The 18,630-nt window shown below is 39.7% G+C and overlaps 3 protein-coding genes across 4 annotated transcripts; 1 reads left to right on the forward strand and 2 right to left on the reverse strand.

Moving 5' to 3' along the window:
* Positions 1 to 3,170: 3,170 nt before the first annotated feature.
* LOC108242761 (natterin-3-like) lies at positions 3,171 to 6,867 on the reverse strand. Of its 2 annotated transcripts, XM_025008477.2 has the most exons (3): positions 6,824 to 6,867; positions 5,885 to 5,981; positions 3,171 to 4,326 (listed from the first exon to the last, which is right to left on the reverse strand). In XM_025008477.2, the coding sequence occupies exons 2-3, from the start codon at positions 5,979 to 5,981 to the stop codon at positions 3,239 to 3,241; spliced, it is 1,185 nt and encodes a 394-aa protein (XP_024864245.1). In that variant the 5' UTR covers positions 6,824 to 6,867; the 3' UTR covers positions 3,171 to 3,238. The 2 variants fall into 2 exon arrangements, with proteins under 2 accessions (XP_024864245.1, XP_017283277.2); XM_017427788.3 differs by lacking the exon at positions 6,824 to 6,867 and having other exon boundaries at positions 5,885 to 6,193.
* Positions 6,868 to 9,526: 2,659 nt separating this feature from the next.
* LOC108242759 (natterin-3-like) lies at positions 9,527 to 11,656 on the reverse strand. Its single transcript, XM_017427786.2, has 3 exons — positions 11,617 to 11,656; positions 10,988 to 11,081; positions 9,527 to 10,764 (listed from the first exon to the last, which is right to left on the reverse strand). The coding sequence occupies exons 2-3, from the start codon at positions 11,079 to 11,081 to the stop codon at positions 9,677 to 9,679; spliced, it is 1,182 nt and encodes a 393-aa protein (XP_017283275.1). The 5' UTR covers positions 11,617 to 11,656; the 3' UTR covers positions 9,527 to 9,676.
* Positions 11,657 to 14,223: 2,567 nt separating this feature from the next.
* Positions 14,224 to 18,221, forward strand: ptrh1 (peptidyl-tRNA hydrolase 1 homolog). The gene is made up of 5 exons (XM_017427803.2): positions 14,224 to 14,682; positions 15,927 to 16,146; positions 16,363 to 16,462; positions 16,762 to 16,807; positions 17,554 to 18,221. Exons 1-5 carry the CDS (start codon positions 14,485 to 14,487, stop codon positions 17,818 to 17,820), a joined length of 831 nt encoding a protein of 276 aa, XP_017283292.1. The 5' UTR covers positions 14,224 to 14,484; the 3' UTR covers positions 17,821 to 18,221.
* Positions 18,222 to 18,630: the final 409 nt, after the last annotated feature.

The following is an 18,630-nucleotide window of genomic DNA, read 5'->3' on the forward strand; positions in this document are numbered from 1 at the left end:
GATTGCTCTGCAAGAAATATTATGTTGTCAAGTTTGCAGATGACACACAGCAGGCGTTGGATAATTTTCTAACAACAATGAGTCTGAGGGACGTACAGGAGCTTGCTGGTTCGTGTTAGGCAGTGGTTCCCAATCCCAGTCCTCCAGAGCCACGATCCTGCATGTTTTAGTTGTTTCCATGCTCTTCAACATATCTTCAACTTCTGCAAAAGCTTGTTAAGCACTCATTCACTCAAACCAGTTGTGTCAAAGCAGAGAAACAGCTCAGATGTGCAGGATAGTGACCCTCGAGGACCAGGATTGGACACCACTGGTGTAAGACAAATAACCTGGGTATGTGACAAAGACAGAAGTGATGGTAGTGGACTTCAAGAAGACAGCTTACACCCCTCACCATTAATGGAGAAGCAGTGGAGATGGTGAAAACCTCTAAACCTGCCTTTCGAGTCTTAATTTTGTAAAAGGACCATTGAAACTGTTGCATTAGTTATGATTTCAGAAACTCTGTCCTCCAGATCTGGGGTCAGTGAGAAGAGTGTATGAACAAGAGAATGCAAATAAGTGTTTTAGGTACAGGACAAAGTATACACAATCCACTCGAACCATACAGTTTTAGCTGTGCTTTGGTTAGAAATAAATCAATCTCTGATGCTATCTGGGTTTATCACAGCTGATTCCGAAAATACTTAAAGCCTTTTATTTTTCCACACTTTGTCAGCTACTCTGCATCTCACAGTAGCCTACAACTTAGTCTCCTTAAATTTGAAATGTCAGGAAGAATGGGATAAAATGAAACTGTGCAAAGCTTAGGGAAATCTAGAAAGTGTAATTAGTTTTAAAGTTTTGTTAAAAAAAAATTTTTTTTTTTTTTGGTCATTTCTAATTTAAATTTAAAGAGGAAGTCAAAACAAAAACCTGAATTACTGCTTCATTTAGATTTACTGTAACATCAAAGATTTAATCTTTCTCAGATATCAGTAAGATCACTTGTTAATAATCAGCGTTACTTCTTCTTTTTTAACCATTTCCTTCCAGTGAGTAGCTCTTCACAGCTTCATGCAGGCTGGCTGAGGAAAGAACCAGCAGCAAAAACAGTAACAGCTAAAAGAACCACAAGATAAAACCATTACTGGTTAGAAACTGCTTAAAATGCTGCTTGAAACAAAGAAGGACAAGAAACTGAAAATAAAAGAAGAAAACAAGAGCTAAACACCCCCTGTTTTAATGTTTTTGGTGCTTTTTTTAGACTTACAAAAGATAGTGAAGTCAAATATTCAATTTGTGCTTATCCTTTAAAGAGATTAAGAGAAATAAGTTGAAGACTCAAAATTGACTCAAACTTGTGAGAAAATCCTGTACATTCATCTGCTGCCCACCTCCACCAACACTTTTTTCCTACCTCGGCAGCTGCTGCCATGTTGATAATTTGATCTGCTGGAGCACACTTTAGAAATGAAGATAGGTGGATTTGGACCAGATTTTTAATTATTGGAGGGATTAATTATCAGAAGAGATGCATGCATGAAGCATCCATGCAACTCTAGTGCTCCTGAGAAGGATTTGAGACACTGATGACAACTCTTTGGCTATTTAGAGAGGAAACTTGTTTCACAGATGTTTTGAACGTTTTCAAAATTCAAGTGAGTCTCTGCGACTGACATGAAGAAATTAAGAACATCCGTGAACATTTTGAGACATTTTGTAGACCTTCATGAATGCTGTTCACCAACTAGTCACCAGCAGTCACAGTAAGATGCTACTTTTTACAGAAAGGCAGTGATATGAACGATATGATTTATATAAAACCGAGCATACATGCTCTGTTCTTGGCAATTCTGTTACAACTAATGAGGACATCTCAGAGACCATATCAGTGAATCTTATTTTTCCACAACAGCCTTCCCAGAGTATATCTAGCCTTTGGTTTCTCAGCTACCTTCAGATCTTGTTCACTGTTGTTGCCCTGTTTACCTGCCCTGCTTTATTTGTATATTTTCGTTGTTACTACCTCAACCCCAGTTTATTTTTATTGAATCAGTTTTTAGTTTCTCCTAAACTGCCTCTGAGTCTGCCGTCTTGGCCTGTCAACACATTTAACAGAGGGGTCAGACCCAGTGCACTTGTTGCCTGTGGAGTTTAGGAGATCACATGTGGCTGTGAGGACACAGCTGTTCTCTCAGGTTTATGAGAGAAGCTGAGGTTATCTCAAGACTTTCTGTCCAAATGTGCTCACTTCTGATGCTTCTACTCTCCAGAAATACTTGGGTTGTTACTGGAAGTTGAGAAAAAAATATGCTGAGTTCCGAGGTGGCGCTCAAAAAGCCTCAGTTCCTCCTTTGTTGTTTTCACTTCTCCTTTTCAGTGTGATCTTAGAGACATGTTTTGAAACTCAAACCTCAAACAAGTCATTGAGAACATGAGGTCCCAGCAGCAACTGCATCTTCAGTCGAGCTCCACGCCCGGGCCCCAGTCTCAATTTCAGTCTATTTCAAAAGTACCCACTGACTTTAGTCCACTCTTGTGTCTATTTACCTGTATCACATCTTTTGAAGCCTATACCCTCAGCTCTCATGAACAGCAATGAGACATCAAGACCCCCACACCTTCTAATGTGTCGTTCCCTGCTCCATCCTCCATCCACCAGCCAATGTGTAAATGGCTTGCACTTATATAGCGCTTTATCTAGTCCAAGGACCCCAAAGCGCTTTTGTGTGCCAAGCCAGTGTACCAGTGTGCTCCAAATAGGCCCAGCTCGATCCAAGGTGGTGATGGTTTCACCTGCTTTGGAAAGTCCAGAAAATATCACAACTACCAAGAGCTAACAGTGTTCAAATCCAATGACTGAGGCCAAATGATAACGAGTCTCTTCTGTGTAGGATTATTTGACCATTTGTGATATTTAAATGGCTGATGAAATGCAACTCTGGCATAGTGCATTCTTAGGTTTTTGGTTTCCAAAAATATCATTTTGACTGGTGATAGAAGTAAAGCACATCCTCCCACGACAGTGACAGTAATTCGAAAATGTTGCTTAGGTAAATTTAATTGCATAAAATTACAACAAGCACCTGGAAAGTTAGTGAGGGAAATGCTTAATCTTTAATGGATTAATGAGTCATGTTGGGCCAAAAAATATTTTGTTAAATGTAGACAAAGAAATCAAACTCATGATGTTTTTTGTTGTTTTTATTATTTTACAAGCAGAGTTAACCCTTTAGCTGTAAATTCAATGAACGGATCACTGAGATGGGGGGCAGGGAGGAGCATCAAGCACTGGCTGGCATCTCTCCACCACAGCGTTGATCTCCCCGACATTCACACCGTCGTAGGTGCCGGTGATGTATGTCCAGTGGGTGTCTCCGTTATGGTTTGTCCGGCTCAGCCGACCAGTAAACGGGATGTTGGCCGTCATCTTCCTGCCGTCCATCCTCACGGAACAGGAGTGGTTTGGTGGAACCATCAGCTCTACAGACACTGTATGACTAATGGACTCCTTCATGGTGGTTCCCTCTGAGAAGGTCACTGTCTGCTCCTTGGTGAAGTCCACATCCCCCGGTCCAAGAATGGGTACTTTGGCATTCATGGTGGACACAGAACCATTACGGGTCTCCCTACCAATGTCCCAGGTCTTTTCCACAGCGGTGGTCTTCTCCAGCGTCACAGTCTTCGCCACATTTCGGCACTCCAGATTGGTGACCTTAGTGAGCTTCAGGGCCTCTGGAGGATGGTGGAACAGCTTCATCTGGTCGACGGCGTACTTCACATGAGAGATGTGTTGGCTGTAGCTGTCTCTGTTGATGGCAAGGACCTGGTACTTCTTATACCAGTACTCATCACCCTCCCAGGGGAGGAAGAAAGCTTCATGTCGGGTCACCACTTTGCCAAGTCCATACTTGTTCTTACCCACATAGATGTCTGACTTGGGGCAGGTTTTGATGGCATACTGAGGAACAGACCCATATGAATCTTCAACCCACATCAGGAACTCAAAGTGGTCCACGTTGACCAGCACTTCAAACTTGGAGGATGCATATTCTTTATCGGCGTAGGGGTACTGGCAGAAGTTCCCTTTACTGGGGGTGTAGAAGCCCGCCTCACAGTTGACTTTGCATACATAGTCGGTGCGTTCGGTGTAACCGTTGAAGATGGCAACAGCTCCGTTTGGAAGGGAGCCATTCCACGTGACCCACTTTAGGTTGACGTGTTCACCAAATATGGGGTCAGAGTGGGATTTTGTCGCGGTTTCAGGTAGCTCTCTGATTTGTGGAGGGTTGGAGACTTCAGTGGAGGGAACCACATTTTCAAGTGCAGGATTAAGCCATGGCTCTAGGCACGAAGACAAACAAGTAGGTGTTGGTTTACAACCAAGGTAAGTGATTCAAATAAAGTTATATCTGTGTTATTTTTATGTATACAGTAGATCTTGATGTTGGAAATGAAATGACTCCTGTTGAAACACAACCCTAATGTATAATCTGGTACAAGTCAGCCAGATTCAAAGAATATTAGGTGAACAGTTTAAATGGGGTTGTAGTTATGATGATGATATGATGATCAGGTTCTTATCTGCAATCAGCAGCAGTCAGAGTGATCTCAGTTTGGAGAATCAGGAAGAAATTCTCTTGGATAATCCATCTACTTAGCAAAGGGCCCATTCAAGAACAGATTTTAGTCAATTAAAACAACTCATGCTCCAGCAGTTAAACAAACATTTTGCAGCTCATCAATTATTCATCACACAGTTGTTCATATGTGAACACGTCGTGGCCAGACACAATACTTTACGGTGTGTTTCTATGCCTGTCCTCCTTTTTAGTGTTAGAAAGTATGGCATTTACTACTTTTAGTGTTTTCCATGACTTGTTAAGTATGGAAAAAAGAAAGTAGGAATGAAACAAAAAAGGAGACACATATCTACATGCACCATCCTGCATGTTTTCCTTGTTTCTCTGCTCCAACACACCTGATCTGAATCAATGGGTGATTAGCAGGCTTCTCCAGAATATGAAGAGGTCATTTAACCACTGAATCAGGTGTTTGAGCAGAGAAACAAGTAAAACATGCAGGGTGATGGCCATCGAGGACCAAGATTGCCCACCCCTGGTTTAGTACATTGAGCTCAGTGTTTTGGTGAGTTACTGACCGAGAATGATACTTCCACACCTTTAAATCTTCCATGCAATGCTGCGTCTCAGCTGATTTATGTATCCTGCTGGTGATCATTTATGACACCAGTTTGATCCCAAAACAAAGAGTAAAAAAAAATGACTGAATACTAAACAGAGATAAAGTGCCTTTTCCTTTGCAGGTATAAGAAGATGTCTGTCTGAGTTGAATTAAACAAAGAAACATTTTTTGGTTAGAGAGCCAAAACCAGCTCCTGATCAGTGACGGGTTATGTTAGGGCTATGTGTAAACTCAAAGGCTGTTCAGATAAGAAACTTAATAACTTACCCATCCAAAAAAGAGATGTAAAAATATCTAATGCAATGTTTGCTGAAAAATTAGAGCTTGAACTGTATTGGATAGTGAATAATCCCCTTTTGAACTAATTATGTCCCTCGTGTGAATTTCTCTCTGATTCTCTAAACAAATTGTTCTGACTACATCAGAAGGTATGGCACTGATTATTTACATATTTACATTTCAGAGACCAATAAAAGCATTCACACCAATAAAAGCACTGTCACACTTTAAATTCTAGGAAGATACTGATGGGTTCTTGTATCATTTCAGTATTTGCCATAATATTGCAGCCAATTAATGCCCTCCAAATAAATAAATAAAACCAAATTCTACAATCTGTATTCTGCATATTGGAGTTTCTCTGCAGGAATGGAGATGCCGATCAACATCAAACTGAGATGCGACTCAGACTCACTACCTGTTTTTTCTTGGCCACGCTGCAGCAGCGAGTCGGACTGCCACGTCGGACTGCAGAGCTGCAGAACCACCAGGACAACAGCAACACAGCACCTCATCTGGACACACAGAGAAAACAGAACTGACAAACCACCATCAGAAAAAAAGATGCAAATACCCATAAAATGCATAACATGCAAACTCCAATGATTTATTTTTCTGCTGCATATTATAGTAACTTTTAGGCTAATTTTTAGTACTGTTTTTTTGTGATTTGGTTTCCCTAAAAAGTAATTAGTTTTCTGACAAATCCAATAAAACACTGATCAACCACACAATATAAATTGTTTTATATAAACAAATATACCTAATAAAATTTGCTTATGTAATGGTTTTGGTTTTGTGCTTTTATAATTATAAAATGTATAGGTCTGCCTGTGTAAATTATTTAACAGTAAAGTTGTTCCCACAAATGGCTAGTTAGTTTATTGTCTCTAAACATTTTTATTATCACTTGGATTTTAAAAAGTATTTGTCTCTCATTAACTTTTGCAATATTTGAAAGTCTTTTTTTCTGTTTAAATTTACAGGCTGCACAAAAAAAAGTTAGATTCAGTTCCCGCAGCTGCCTCTAGGGGGCAGTAAATTCACTCATGGTGTGTAAAATTGCTGCCATTATTGCTCATTAACAGTTCAGCATTCTGTCTTTAACACCTGGTAAAACACCTTTTTATATTTCATATCATTTTACCTCTCAAGTTAAGATGATTAAAGCCAAGTTATATATAAAATAAACATATTACAATAAAATAATTCCATACATGGTAAATCTTAGGCAATTAAAACTCATTACTGAATGCCTTACAAAGTAATATATATATATATATATATATATATATATATATATATATATATATATATATCAGCATGTTGTTAATCAGGAGAATAATTATTATTTTACCTTGACGGGTTCCTGCTGCAGTGAGGCTGCCTGCTGTTCTGCTGAACTTTAAGAACTCCCATCAGAATTATTGCCCCAATAAACCTCTAAGAAGCTGCAGCTTCTCACCCGGCTGACCTAAAGTTTACACTCTGATCTGTCTGATAGAGATGTGCCCCTTGCATTATTTAATCGCTTTTGAAAAACTTTTGTATTTTCTTCAGTTTGCTAACAGGAGCTGGCAGTCCCCATAATGATGCCAGTTCTGTTACATCTGTTTTAGATATTATCACTTCTTAGGCATTGAACTGAGAACTCAGACTTTGCAGAAAATTGTTCAAAAATTACTTCTACAAACATTTTAAAACAACGTTCCTTATATTTTTTATACAGCCTCATTAAATATTTATTCTAGTTGAACATTAATGAGTTTTAAAAGATCTTTTGTCACATGCTGCCAGAACAGCTTCAGTTCACTTTTGCATCAATTTACAAGGCTCAAGAACAAAACTCTTTCTGAAGATTTTCTCTTTTTTCAGTTTTTTTTTGTGGTAATAAAAAGTGTCAGCAGGATCAAAATCCACTGATAAAGGAGAACCAATAGATCCTCTTTCTGTCAATGAATCAGCATTTTTCCTTTTCTTTTATCTGTTATCTGAATGTGTTAATAAGATGACCCTGAACGAGGTCCAGTGCAGGTGAAACCTTCTGAATGCTGCCGTCCTTGAACTAAAATCCTTCCGTCGGCAGCTTCTGGGTCGTTAACAAGACAACTCGTGCTGCTGCTGATACCGGGATCATTTTTATTGAGCCCTTCTCAGAAAGCCATCAGTGCGGCTTAAAGTGCTTCATAAATAAATTTGCCAGGATTTTATGTTCTGTATCTGCTGGGCATTGGAAGATTGCACGATCCAAAGTGCTGCTGAGCTCTTCTGCCACTGACGACAAGATACCGCACGGTCAGATAAGCTCAGACAGGGAACACATCAGATCAGATCTCCGGTAACAGCAGGTCATTGATTAGGGCAGACTTGTGTAACGACACCAACAGACAAGATTAAAAGAGAAGGACATTGTTCTCTCTGCACAATCCTATCATTGATAATCTGTGAGCGTCCTTGAGTCAGACAGTTATCAATTCATTTCTTCGGCTCTGAATGAGGACGCTGTGTGAGAAAATGCTGAGCAAGTCGCACTAAAACTGTCCTGTCTTCGCCCTCAGTGCTTTCATAGAACGCAATATTATTTAGCTTTAGTTCATACTGTTTTAAATTCACTCAATGGGTTTATTCAGCATGATTTACAGCCAAAGATTATATTTCATTCCAGGACCTTCAGCAGGTTCTGTTTAACTCCTGCATCACTAGCGGCCCCTGTGCCGGGGGTAGCAGCACTTCTGCCAACAAGATCAATCCAAAATAGGGACGAAGGGGTTAAACCATTGAAGTGTTTCTTCAGCAGTGTGTTTAGGCTCATTGTCCTGCTGGTAGGTGGAACTATGACCCAACGTGAAATTTATGAAAGAGGTTTCCTTCATGAATTTCTCTGTATTTTGCTCCATCAATCTTTCCTTCAGCAATGACCAGTTTCTCAGTCTCTGCTGATGGAAAAACATCCCAGCATCATGATGCTGCCACCACCATGCGTCACTGAAGGGACGATGTTCTCAGAATGAGATGAGACTGTTTTCTACATGCTTGGGGAGTCACCAATGTTTCCATCAGTCTGCCTTTTTTCTTTTCTTTGATCATGTCTTTTTCCTGTTGTTCTTCCATGAAGCTCAGCTCTGTGCAGCCGGTCGTGTTCCTGTGGACGGATCCTCTCATCTCTGCAGAAGATCTGCAGCTCCATCAGGGTTCTCTTTGTCCTCCTGGGTGTTTCTCTGATTAATGCCCTCCTGACCTGGTCTGTACATTTTGTTGGTGCTGTGGTGGCTCCATCTTTCCATTTCCTGATAATGGATTTATTTGAGCTTCATGAGATGTTCAGAGTTTGTGGTATTTTTTATTTTTTGTACTTCTCCGCAGCTTTATCGCTGACCTGTGTGGAGAGTTCCTCTGTCTTGATAATGTCTCTTTCTTGATTCTTTACTACTTCCTGGGGTCTTTCAGAAGCAGTGAAGATAAACTGAGATGATTTGACACTCAGACTGTTCACAGATGGATCCTATATAACTAATGATGTGGCTTCTGAAAGAGAAAGGTTGGGGCTTTAAAGCAAAGGGTTGAATACACACTGTATGCACACACCACTTTTCATGTTTATGTGTCATTTAAACACATTTTTTTTCTAATTTAACTTCATTTATCTGAGGGATTTGTGTAGATTCAAAACTTAGAATAAAGCTGAAAATCTAAAACAACAAAACAGAAAAAAGACAAAGGGGAGTGGATACTTATGCAACTCATTGTATGACATGAGGGTTAAGGTGGTGTAATAAACTCTGAGGGTTTTGAATGAAATGTGGGAACATTTGTTCAAATATTCGAGTATAACTGAAGTAAACACAACCTTCTACTGTATTTTTTATCACATTCTTTATTTTGTGATAATAACAAATAATTTATTATGTTTATTATTTCAGTTTTAAAATAATTATTAATGTCTCAACTAAAAACTTTAAATTTCATGTGTCCCCAGGCTAACTTGCACCTCAAATACTTGTATGGAATAATGGATAAATAAATATGTATCATGTGCAAATAAAAAGTACAAAAGACTAAAGCAGTTCAGTTTTAACTTTATTTTAATATGTAGAGTTTTTTTCAGACACCAGCCCAGAAAAAAACTTTTATTTGCCAAACATGTACATGGCATTATTTGAGTTCTGACACATTATGATCACAGCTTTTTAAAATGATCATCTTCAGTCCTTTAAGGGCAGGGTTTAGCATCAGCCACAGGTTCGCAGCGGTCCACCACGGCCCGGACTTCTCCGATCTGGACTCCATCGTATGTTCCAGAGATGGAGGTCCACTGGGTCTCCCCGTTGCGGTATGTTCTGCTGAGCTTCGCCGTGTAGGGGATGTCGGCTTTGATTTTGCGTCCCTCCATGCGGACCCTGCAGGTGTGGTTTGGTGGGACCGTGAGCTCCACGGACACAGAGTGGCTGATGGACTCCACGACCGTGGTTCCTCTGGAGAACTGCAGCGTCTTCTCGACGCCCAGCTCAATGCCTCCGGAGCCGATGAAGGGGATCTTAGCTGTGATGCTGCCTGTGATGCCTAGCATGGTGGCTCGGCCGATGTTCCAGGTGGTCTCCACCTCTGAGGTCTTGGAGATGGTGACTGTCTTCACGATGGCCTGGCACTCGTTGTTGGTGACTCCGGAGATGCGCATGGTTTCGGGAGGATACTGAAAGATGGCGACCTCGTCAATGGCGTACTTGACATCAGTGATGTGCTGGCTGTAGACATCTCTGTTGATAGTCAAGACCTGGTAACTCTTGTACCAGTACTCATCACCCTCCCAGGGCAAGAAGAAAGCCTCGAACTGAGAAACAACCTTTCCAAGACCATACTTGTTCTTCCCAACATAGATGTCAACGCCTGCGCAGGTCTTGACTGAATGCTTTGGTACGGAACCGTAGGAGTCTTCTTTCCACTCCAGAAACTCAAAGTTGTCCTTGTTGGTCAGGATCTCGAACTCAGGGGCGTAGTACTCTCGTTCTCCATAAGGGTATCTGCAGTACGGGCCCAGGCTGGGGTTGTAGAAGCCCGCCTCACACTTGTACTTGCAGACGTAGTCAGTGCGCTCCGTGTAGCCGTTGTAGATGGAAACAGCTCCATTGGGCAGAGAGCCGTCCCAGGTCAGCCACTCCAGGTTCACGTTGTCACCGAAGAGGAAGGACGAAGGCAGATCCTGCTGCTGCTCCAGGTCCGCGGGAGTCAGAGGAGAGGACACAACTTTGTTACCTCTTGATTCAGGGACCCGGTCCTCCAACGCCGGATCCAGCCATGAAACTGCATTGAAGAGAAAAAGAAAATGTGGTTAAAAAATCATAAAGTATGAAACAAAATCTCAAACTCCTCCCTTCCCCGCTCATCATCACTTCTACCCAGAATTCCTTAATTCATTCAGTTTTAGTTTGTTTCACCCGCCTGCATTCTGAGTTTTAGTTGAGTCCTTTTCCCGTTGCTTCATGTCAACAAGTTTCAGCACGATTCAAACCAAAAACACGTTTACCTTTTCGATGCTGGACGCTCTTCTTTACAATTTCCTGCAGGGAGGCCGAGGAGAGAGCCAGCAGGGCCGGCAGCAGCAACACAAACAGCTTCATCTGCAAGAAGCACAAATTGTAAGATTTTTCTTATTCATCAAGTTGGATTCTGAGCCTTCTGTAAACCACAGAATGTCAGATAATACTGATATGGTGGAGATAAAAGTGTCGGTATCTTTCAAAACTAAACTTTCTGAACTAAAGCATTTTTGTAGTTTTTTACTCATCAGGTTTATCTTCACATCTTCTCATCATGTTATTAATTATTTTTGCCTTTATTTTCGTTCAGTCCTTGTTTGGTGAATTATAGACGATGTCTCAGAGTGCACACTGAATCGGGTTAATGGTGATTTATTAATGTCTCACAAATATATCTATAAGATGAAATTAGATAAACATGGCATTAAAAATACAAAGACAACAGATTTTTCTTTGAGACATCTGATAAAATTTTTACTCTTTGCATAATAAAAATTAAAGCTGTAAAAATGATGTCCGGTGTAGAAATTAGTACAGCAGGTTCTGGTTTTTGTGTTTCTGGGGATAATAAACATGTTTGATCGAGTGAATGTGAAAGAAGCTCAGCAGAACTCACCGTTCCAGTCCCGTCGCTCTCCGGTGAGTCCACCTTCTGTTTTTAGGTTTATATAGCTGCTTTATGGCTGAATCATAAAGCAGATGTGCACTTTTACCGTGTGTGATCCGACTCCGACCAATAAACTGACGCAGGAAGAAGAGCCGATGTTCTGGATTTCATGTTCCCAAAATGAGCTCCTTTGATCTGTTTCACTGAGACTTTTTGTAAATGTATTCATGGACTGAATAATAAATGCAGATAAATGTGCATCTCCTGCAACAAACATCTCTGAGGTTCTCACCCAGGACTCTTATGGTTTGAAGGAACCTTTTGTTCCTAAATATCACAATAAACTCTTTGATTTCTGCAGCTGCTTAAATCAGAGCTTTCTGCTGCAAAATACATCTGGATTTCAGAATAAATGTAAAAATCTTTTTGTTTGTCTGATCAGTTTGACACTCGTTGTTGTGCTGTTGTTTCCATTCATATGTCAAAATGTTCTCTTACAGTGAATGGGACTTTTGAGTTTTGTAACTTTTATACTTTTCAAATTATTTACCTTTATTTACAAATGTTTCACTGATTGAAATGCACTGAGATCTTCAAAAACATTGTTCTGTTTGAAACCTGCTTCTGCAAACTGGCTCCGTTCTGCTACTTTTAGCTTTTAGCTTGTGTTCTGCTTCTGTTTAGCTTATTTTAGCTTTAAGAGCTCAGTTTCGGCTTCTTCTACAGATTTCAGCAAAGCTCACTGCATTTAGCAGAAAATGCAGTTTTTCTTCTTTTAATAAATTCTTCTTCTTGTTTTTCACCTTCTGGTCATGTAATATAAGCATTTTGCATTTATTGTATTTATTTAATCTAATATTTCACTGCTACCTGCAAACTACTTTGATTTGTTTTCCTCTTTTTAATTATTTAAACTTTTATTTTGAAGTTTGCTTACAGGACTACTAAAACACAGATTTGTATGAAAGTTTTACTGGAGGAGTAAAGACTCGACTAATCTGAAGGATACTTTAGTGACAAGTCGACTCTGTTTAGTCATGTACTTTTATTTTATACAGCATCAAAAACAAAGAAACATATAACATGTGTTTATTAGTTTTTAATGCTCGATTTGAGCTTTTTAAGGATGCTATGATAATTGTGGGAAATTGTCCAGCTTGAGTCATTTTCAGTCTCCACCAAAGATGATCTAACAGCAGAAAAATTAAAAAAAAAATCAGAAAGAAAACAGAGCAGAACCTGTAGTTTGAGTTTATGATCAGACTTCAGGTCGAATATTCAGGCTTCGACTAACGGTGGCAAAAGAGAAAAATGAAAATGATCCTTTCCAACAACCTTGATCTCAGGTGCTGTCAAAGAATAAAAGCAGATAAGATAAAAATTGAGAGAAACAGACTGATAAGGTTGTTAGTTATCAGTCGGCTCTGTCCTTTAATTATTGCTGTTTCAACACTCATCGTTCCTTACAGACTTCATCCCAATAAACGGCCTGGAAAGATCAATAAAGATTTATTAATTTGTTTAAGTTTGTCCCAGTTTATTCTTAACACTCTTTTTTTTTTTAAAGCAAAGCATTGCCTGAAATCTGACATGTGATGAATCTCAGCACCTAAAGGTTTAAGAAGTCTCAGCTTTTATTAAATAAAAGTTTAAATACTTCATGTTTCATCTTTTTTTACATGAGTACATCAGCAGGAGGTGAATTGTCTGTGAACATGTTGGGCTTTTAGTGCCTTCTGCTGGATGTTTGGGGTGTTTACAGACCAAACACTCATATGTATCTAAAAATATTACAGGGTGTTTTAACAGGCTTATTTATACTTGTTGAATTAAGTCAAACAGTTAAAAAGCTGATTAAAGTCTTCCCCAATAATCAGTTTGTTTAATTTGTGTTGTTGAACTAATCACTTTTTTGTTCCTACATCATTAAAATGTGATTTTAGTTCATTAAAAAAAAAAATCTAGAATAAAAATGACTTAACGTCTTGTCAAGGCAGTTCTCCCAGAAATAATCTGTCCCACCCTGTAGTTTCTGTTTGTGTAACCTGTTTTTCTTTTGACAGGAGGCACAGATGTTATCAGACGGCCTGATAAAATCTGTTTTCCACTGTAGTTTACGATGATGATGAAGGAACCTCTTCATACTTGATGATCACACAGATCCAATGTGTCTTTGTAATTAAAGATTAATGTGTTTGCATGGCCTCATTCTTCATAGACAGGCCACACAGATTTACACAGATAATCAATATTCTCCATATGTTCTAACTTGTATATCCACAACAGATAAAGGACAAATCCATGTTGTAAAAAAATAAATAAATGCTGTCTATTTAAATTAGACACTTTCGGAGACCTCAAATCTCTGCCAAGGCCATTGGATCATAAAAAATGGTGGTGAACTGAATTGTTATCACCACTATAATTTAATCTCTTGTAGTTTTAGACAACTCCAACATTTCCTGAAAATTTCATTAGGATCTGTTCATTAGATTTTTTTAAGTAATCATGCTAAACTTTGCTGTTGAGTAAATTGTAGTTTCTCCGCCGCTCCGCCGGGGGGCGCTGTGGCTCCACGGAGGAGGTAAAAGCCGACCCCGGTGTTGTCTTGGGAAGTTAACCACTGGGTAAAGAAGGGCATGGCTGGAGGAGCGACACACAAAAATATATATTTACAAATATAACATGATGTTTTAGTTTTACGAGAGTAAACTGTGTTTGCGGGCCTTGTAAACGTAGGTAATAAAATCAAGTAAAAGTAGAACATGTCATAAGATGCAGTTTAGCGCGCATTTTGATATAATCGACCTGAAACTTTGATCGCGGTCACCATTAGGTTAAAATTTCACAAACTATTTGAAAGAAACTCTCTGATTTATGAGCCGAATCAAAAAGGACTCATTTGTTAGTAAATTGGGTCGGTTTTTAACACGTTTTATATATCAGATATTGAACTTTGTCACAATGCGACGAGTTTTAACGAGGGTCATAAACAGAGTTTTGATGAGCGAGCTGTTCGCTCCGTCGACGATGACCTTTGAAGCGGAGATTCACTCCTATGGCCGCCGAAAGCTGGTGAGTTTAGATCCTCAAACAGCCTGGAGCACACTGATCTGGCAGATGTTGGTTTAATTCAAAGTTTTCTGTAGTTTACTGCGTTATAAATACCAACAGTGAGCTCCTACCAGAGATGGATCAATTTAAGAATAGTTGTAGGTTTGGTCAAACTGTCTATCCCATAATACAAATCTGAAAACACTTTCTGAGTTTATTATTACCTCTTTTATTTTCGGCAAAATCTTCTTTTAGTCAAACTAATTTAAAACCCTGTTTTCAATGTTAAAATTGTAGCTCTTACAGTGGTGTTCATCCCGTATCTGCTGTTTTTATTGTTCTGCTCTATTTATTCACAATTGTAAATTTATACCTAACTTTGGTAGGACTAACTTTCTTTCTTTTTGTAATTCAGACAGGAAAAATAGATTTGTCATTAGGCTTTAAGTTTCAAAGAAGTGGAGAAATGACATTTTCTGTGAAGATGATGAGTGAATACTGAGTGCTGAAGAAGCTGAAACTGCAGCTGAATCTCGTTCAAACTAAAAGTACCAAAAGGGTACGTAAATCTATAACTAGCAAAAGGCTATCTACAATCTAAAAGTAGCCAATTGGTAGCTGAAAGGAGCAAAATGCTAAAACTAGCAGAAGGCTAGCTGAAAGCTAAATGTAGCACATTAACTAAAAACTAAACCGAGCAAAAGGCTATCTAATAGTAGCTGAATGGTAGCTAAAAGGTAAATGTAGCTTAAAATGACAAAAACAAAGCAAGTATGCAGTAAAATGCTAGCTAAAAGAAAAAATATCAAAAGGTTAGCTGAAGGTTAATGTTGCAAACAATAGCTTAAAGCATAAAGTAGCATAACGATAGCTGAAAGCTAAATTTAGCAGAACAGTTGATAAAAGTTAAATGTAGCAAAAGTAACAGTAGCAGAACAATAATAAGAATACTAAAGTCAAAAGAGAAGAGAATGTGTTTAAGGGATTGAAGAGAGCTCAAAGTATTTCTATGGGGAAAATATTTGTAAATAGTTTTGAAAAGTATAAAAGTTGCAAAAACCAAAAGTTACAGCACCCTTCTCCTGAATCAGCCGAACGTTTGGATATTTGAAAGGCTAAAATAACAGGCAGAGAATGTACAGAATAATAAAACAACAGTCTGGATGCTGACTCAGCGTTCACACAGTAAATGTTTTGTTTCATAATCAGTCTGAAACGGCGACGGCGGCTGCAGAGCTAAACATCTGTCCTTGTGTGTCCGTCAGGTGGTGGGGCTGGGGAACCCGGGGATGGAGGGGACCAGACACAGCGTTGGGATGGCGGTGCTCGGCGCGCTCGCTGCCCGGCTCGGCGCGGCCGACCGTTGGCGTGGTGACCGCCACGTGGCCGGTGAGGTCATCCTGTCGGAGGTCCAGGACACTCGTGTGGTGCTGCTCCGTCCCAGGCTGCTGATGAACATCAGCGGAGCGTCCGTGGCCAAAGCAGGTGAGCTCATCCCTGTCAAAAGATTCATTTTGTGTTTGAGGTTTTTTCATTGTTCCTACAACACAGATCTAACTGTGACTGATCTGAAAACTGGCTTCTCTTTCATCTACAGTAAAATGTTGTTTTATTTTTAGCCCATTAAGTAGGTTTGAGGTGGCGTAACCCGAACCCCAAGCCCATCATTCTGTTGATCTAAAAGTCTGTCCTCTTTTCCAGCTGATAAATACGGCATCAAACCTGAAGACATCCTGCTGGTCCACGATGAACTGGACAAACCTCTGGGGAAAATGTCCATTAAGCATGGAGGAAGCGCCAGGTGAGTTTTTGAGTAAAACCTCACCAGTTAACGTTCGAGCAAATCAAACCTGCACTTTCTCCCGTGGCCAGCAGGGGGCAGTAACTTTGATTGCACATAAATACAGTAAACTGGAGCTCTTTGAGAACATTTAACTTCTTCTCATCAGATTTATGAGCTCTGTGGTGTTTTTCTAAGGTTCTAATCTCGGTTTCCTTTTTTTTCTAACTCTCTGGGAATTAAACAAGACTGAACAAAAGACAGCATGTGTCACAAAATAAAGATATCAAACAGTTTTAATCAAATCTTCTTCTTCACAGAGGTCACAATGGAGTCCGCTCGTGTGTGGACTGTCTTCAGAGCGATGTAAGAAACTCTACAAACTGTTTTAGGTTGATTTTAACTAAGTTTGTCACTTGATTTATAATTTAAGCTTCAGTGTTTGACTTATTTCTGTTTGTAGTACTTTTCTGAAATAAAACTGAAAATTATTCAGAGAATAAAGTGTTTTTGCTGAAATGTTGAAAGAAAAGAAGAGATGAGAGAACTTTAGTCCTCTGTTGACATTAGTTAGTAAAGCATTTTAAATGTAGAATTGGAGAAAAATGCAGGAAAGTGCTGAACGACTGAAATTTTTTGATGAATGAATTAAAGTTAAAACATCAGAACAGAAACTAAAATCATCAAGACAGTAGCTAAAAGCTAAATGGATCATAAGGAAACAAAAATAGAGGAAGTATGCTTAATAAGTAGATTTCAAAGAACGATGGTTTTTAAAGAATTAAAGAGATCTCAGTGTAGTTCTGTCTGTAAAATATTTGTACTTAAAGTTAAATAATTTTAAAAAATGATAAAAGCTACAAATACTAAACATCGTAGCACGCTGTTCCTGATCGAACCAAAGAGTTTTGATCTATGAAGAATGACATCACAGAAAGAAGCTGGAAGTTTGATCAGAAAATACGTGAAAAAGAAACTCTAAACAGGAAAACGATGTAAAAACTTGAAAACATGTAGATATATTTTATGATTGAATGGCTGAAACTAAAGCCTGCAGCTGTGGGACGTGTTGTTGGCTGTGAGAAGTAAACTTCCTGTCCTCTCTCCTGCAGGTGATGCTCAGGCTTCGGGTCGGGATTGGCCGGCCAGCAGGGAAAACGTCAGTGGAGCGTCACGTCCTGAGCAGGTTTACCTCCGAGGAGCAGAAGGTTCTGGACTCGGTTCTGGTCCAGAGCGTGGACCTCCTCCTCTCCCAGCTCTCCCCGCCGGACTCCCAGTCTGCCTCCTCGCCAGCAGGGGCCAGACGAGCAGCGCAGCACAGGAAACAGAGGGAACCATCAGCTTCACCTCCTGAAGACTCTGCAGCTGCTCGGAGCTGAAGCTGAACTTTTAACTTATTTCAGACGTATTTGATCTTAGAGGAGACGGGCCAGATGGGTTTGTTGCTGCAAAGACTGATGCACAAACTGGACTTTTCAACTTTTAGGGAAATTGAACTGAAACTCTTCGTCTTTTGTCTCTGACTGAAAAGTTTAAACTGAATTTATCAAAGAGAGAGAAGCTCCCGACGATCAGATGCTCGTTAGCTGTGAGGTCAGGTTGCCATGGTGACGCCAAGTGGAGATCATTGTATCTGATTAGGGCTGAAAAAAGTCACTGGCGCTGGAAAAAACTATAATTTTATTGACACCATTTTACAGCGATTAGCACCACAAGGCGTTCCTGTGTTTCTGCTGTTTGGTGAAAATAAACGTGCAGTCGAGTTGTGTTTCCGTATAAATCCGTCTTTTGTTGTTTTTCTCTTTATTGCGTGCTTCATGAAAGGCGGGACCCTGAAGTCTTCGACCTGAGCGAGGAGACTGACCGTCAGGAAATTCAATCTGAAAGGAAAGACTGCAGGAGAACTCACACATTATGTTTAAGGTCTATAATTCTTTCCTCCAGCCCCTGCAGGAGATTAACATTCAAAGGATTTTTAATGTTGGATTTAAGGCTGAAATATATTTTCAGCCTTGAATCATTGAAGTTATTTGTTGTTTTTTTTTACTTTATCTTCCGCTGCTGAAGGCGAAGGCAGAGTGGTGATGCTTTTATCCTTATCTGTGCGCCTGTTAGCAAAACATCTCGTGAACCACTGGACAGATTTAACAAAACCCTCAGAAATTAATCACTAAACGTACGTCTACAAC

Source organism: Kryptolebias marmoratus, linkage group LG1 (genome assembly GCF_001649575.2).
Source record: "Kryptolebias marmoratus isolate JLee-2015 linkage group LG1, ASM164957v2, whole genome shotgun sequence".
NCBI lineage: Eukaryota > Metazoa > Chordata > Actinopteri > Cyprinodontiformes > Rivulidae > Kryptolebias > Kryptolebias marmoratus.

Coding starts and splice junctions, on each gene's coding strand:
- LOC108242761 (XM_017427788.3), bottom strand. CDS start 6,053: ATGCATTTTATGGGTATTTGCATCTTTTTTTCTGATGGTGGTTTGTCA. Junction 4,327..5,884: donor GCGTGGCCAAGAAAAAACAG/GTAGTGAGTCTG, acceptor CTTCGTGCCTAG/AGCCATGGCTTAATCCTGCA.
- LOC108242759 (XM_017427786.2), bottom strand. CDS start 11,081: ATGAAGCTGTTTGTGTTGCTGCTGCCGGCCCTGCTGGCTCTCTCCTCG. Junction 10,765..10,987: donor GAGCGTCCAGCATCGAAAAG/GTAAACGTGTTT, acceptor TCTTCAATGCAG/TTTCATGGCTGGATCCGGCG.
- ptrh1 (XM_017427803.2), top strand. CDS start 14,485: ATGAGCCGAATCAAAAAGGACTCATTTGTTAGTAAATTGGGTCGGTTT. Junction 14,683..15,926: donor CCTATGGCCGCCGAAAGCTG/GTGAGTTTAGAT, acceptor TGTGTCCGTCAG/GTGGTGGGGCTGGGGAACCC. Junction 16,808..17,553: donor TGGACTGTCTTCAGAGCGAT/GTAAGAAACTCT, acceptor TCTCTCCTGCAG/GTGATGCTCAGGCTTCGGGT.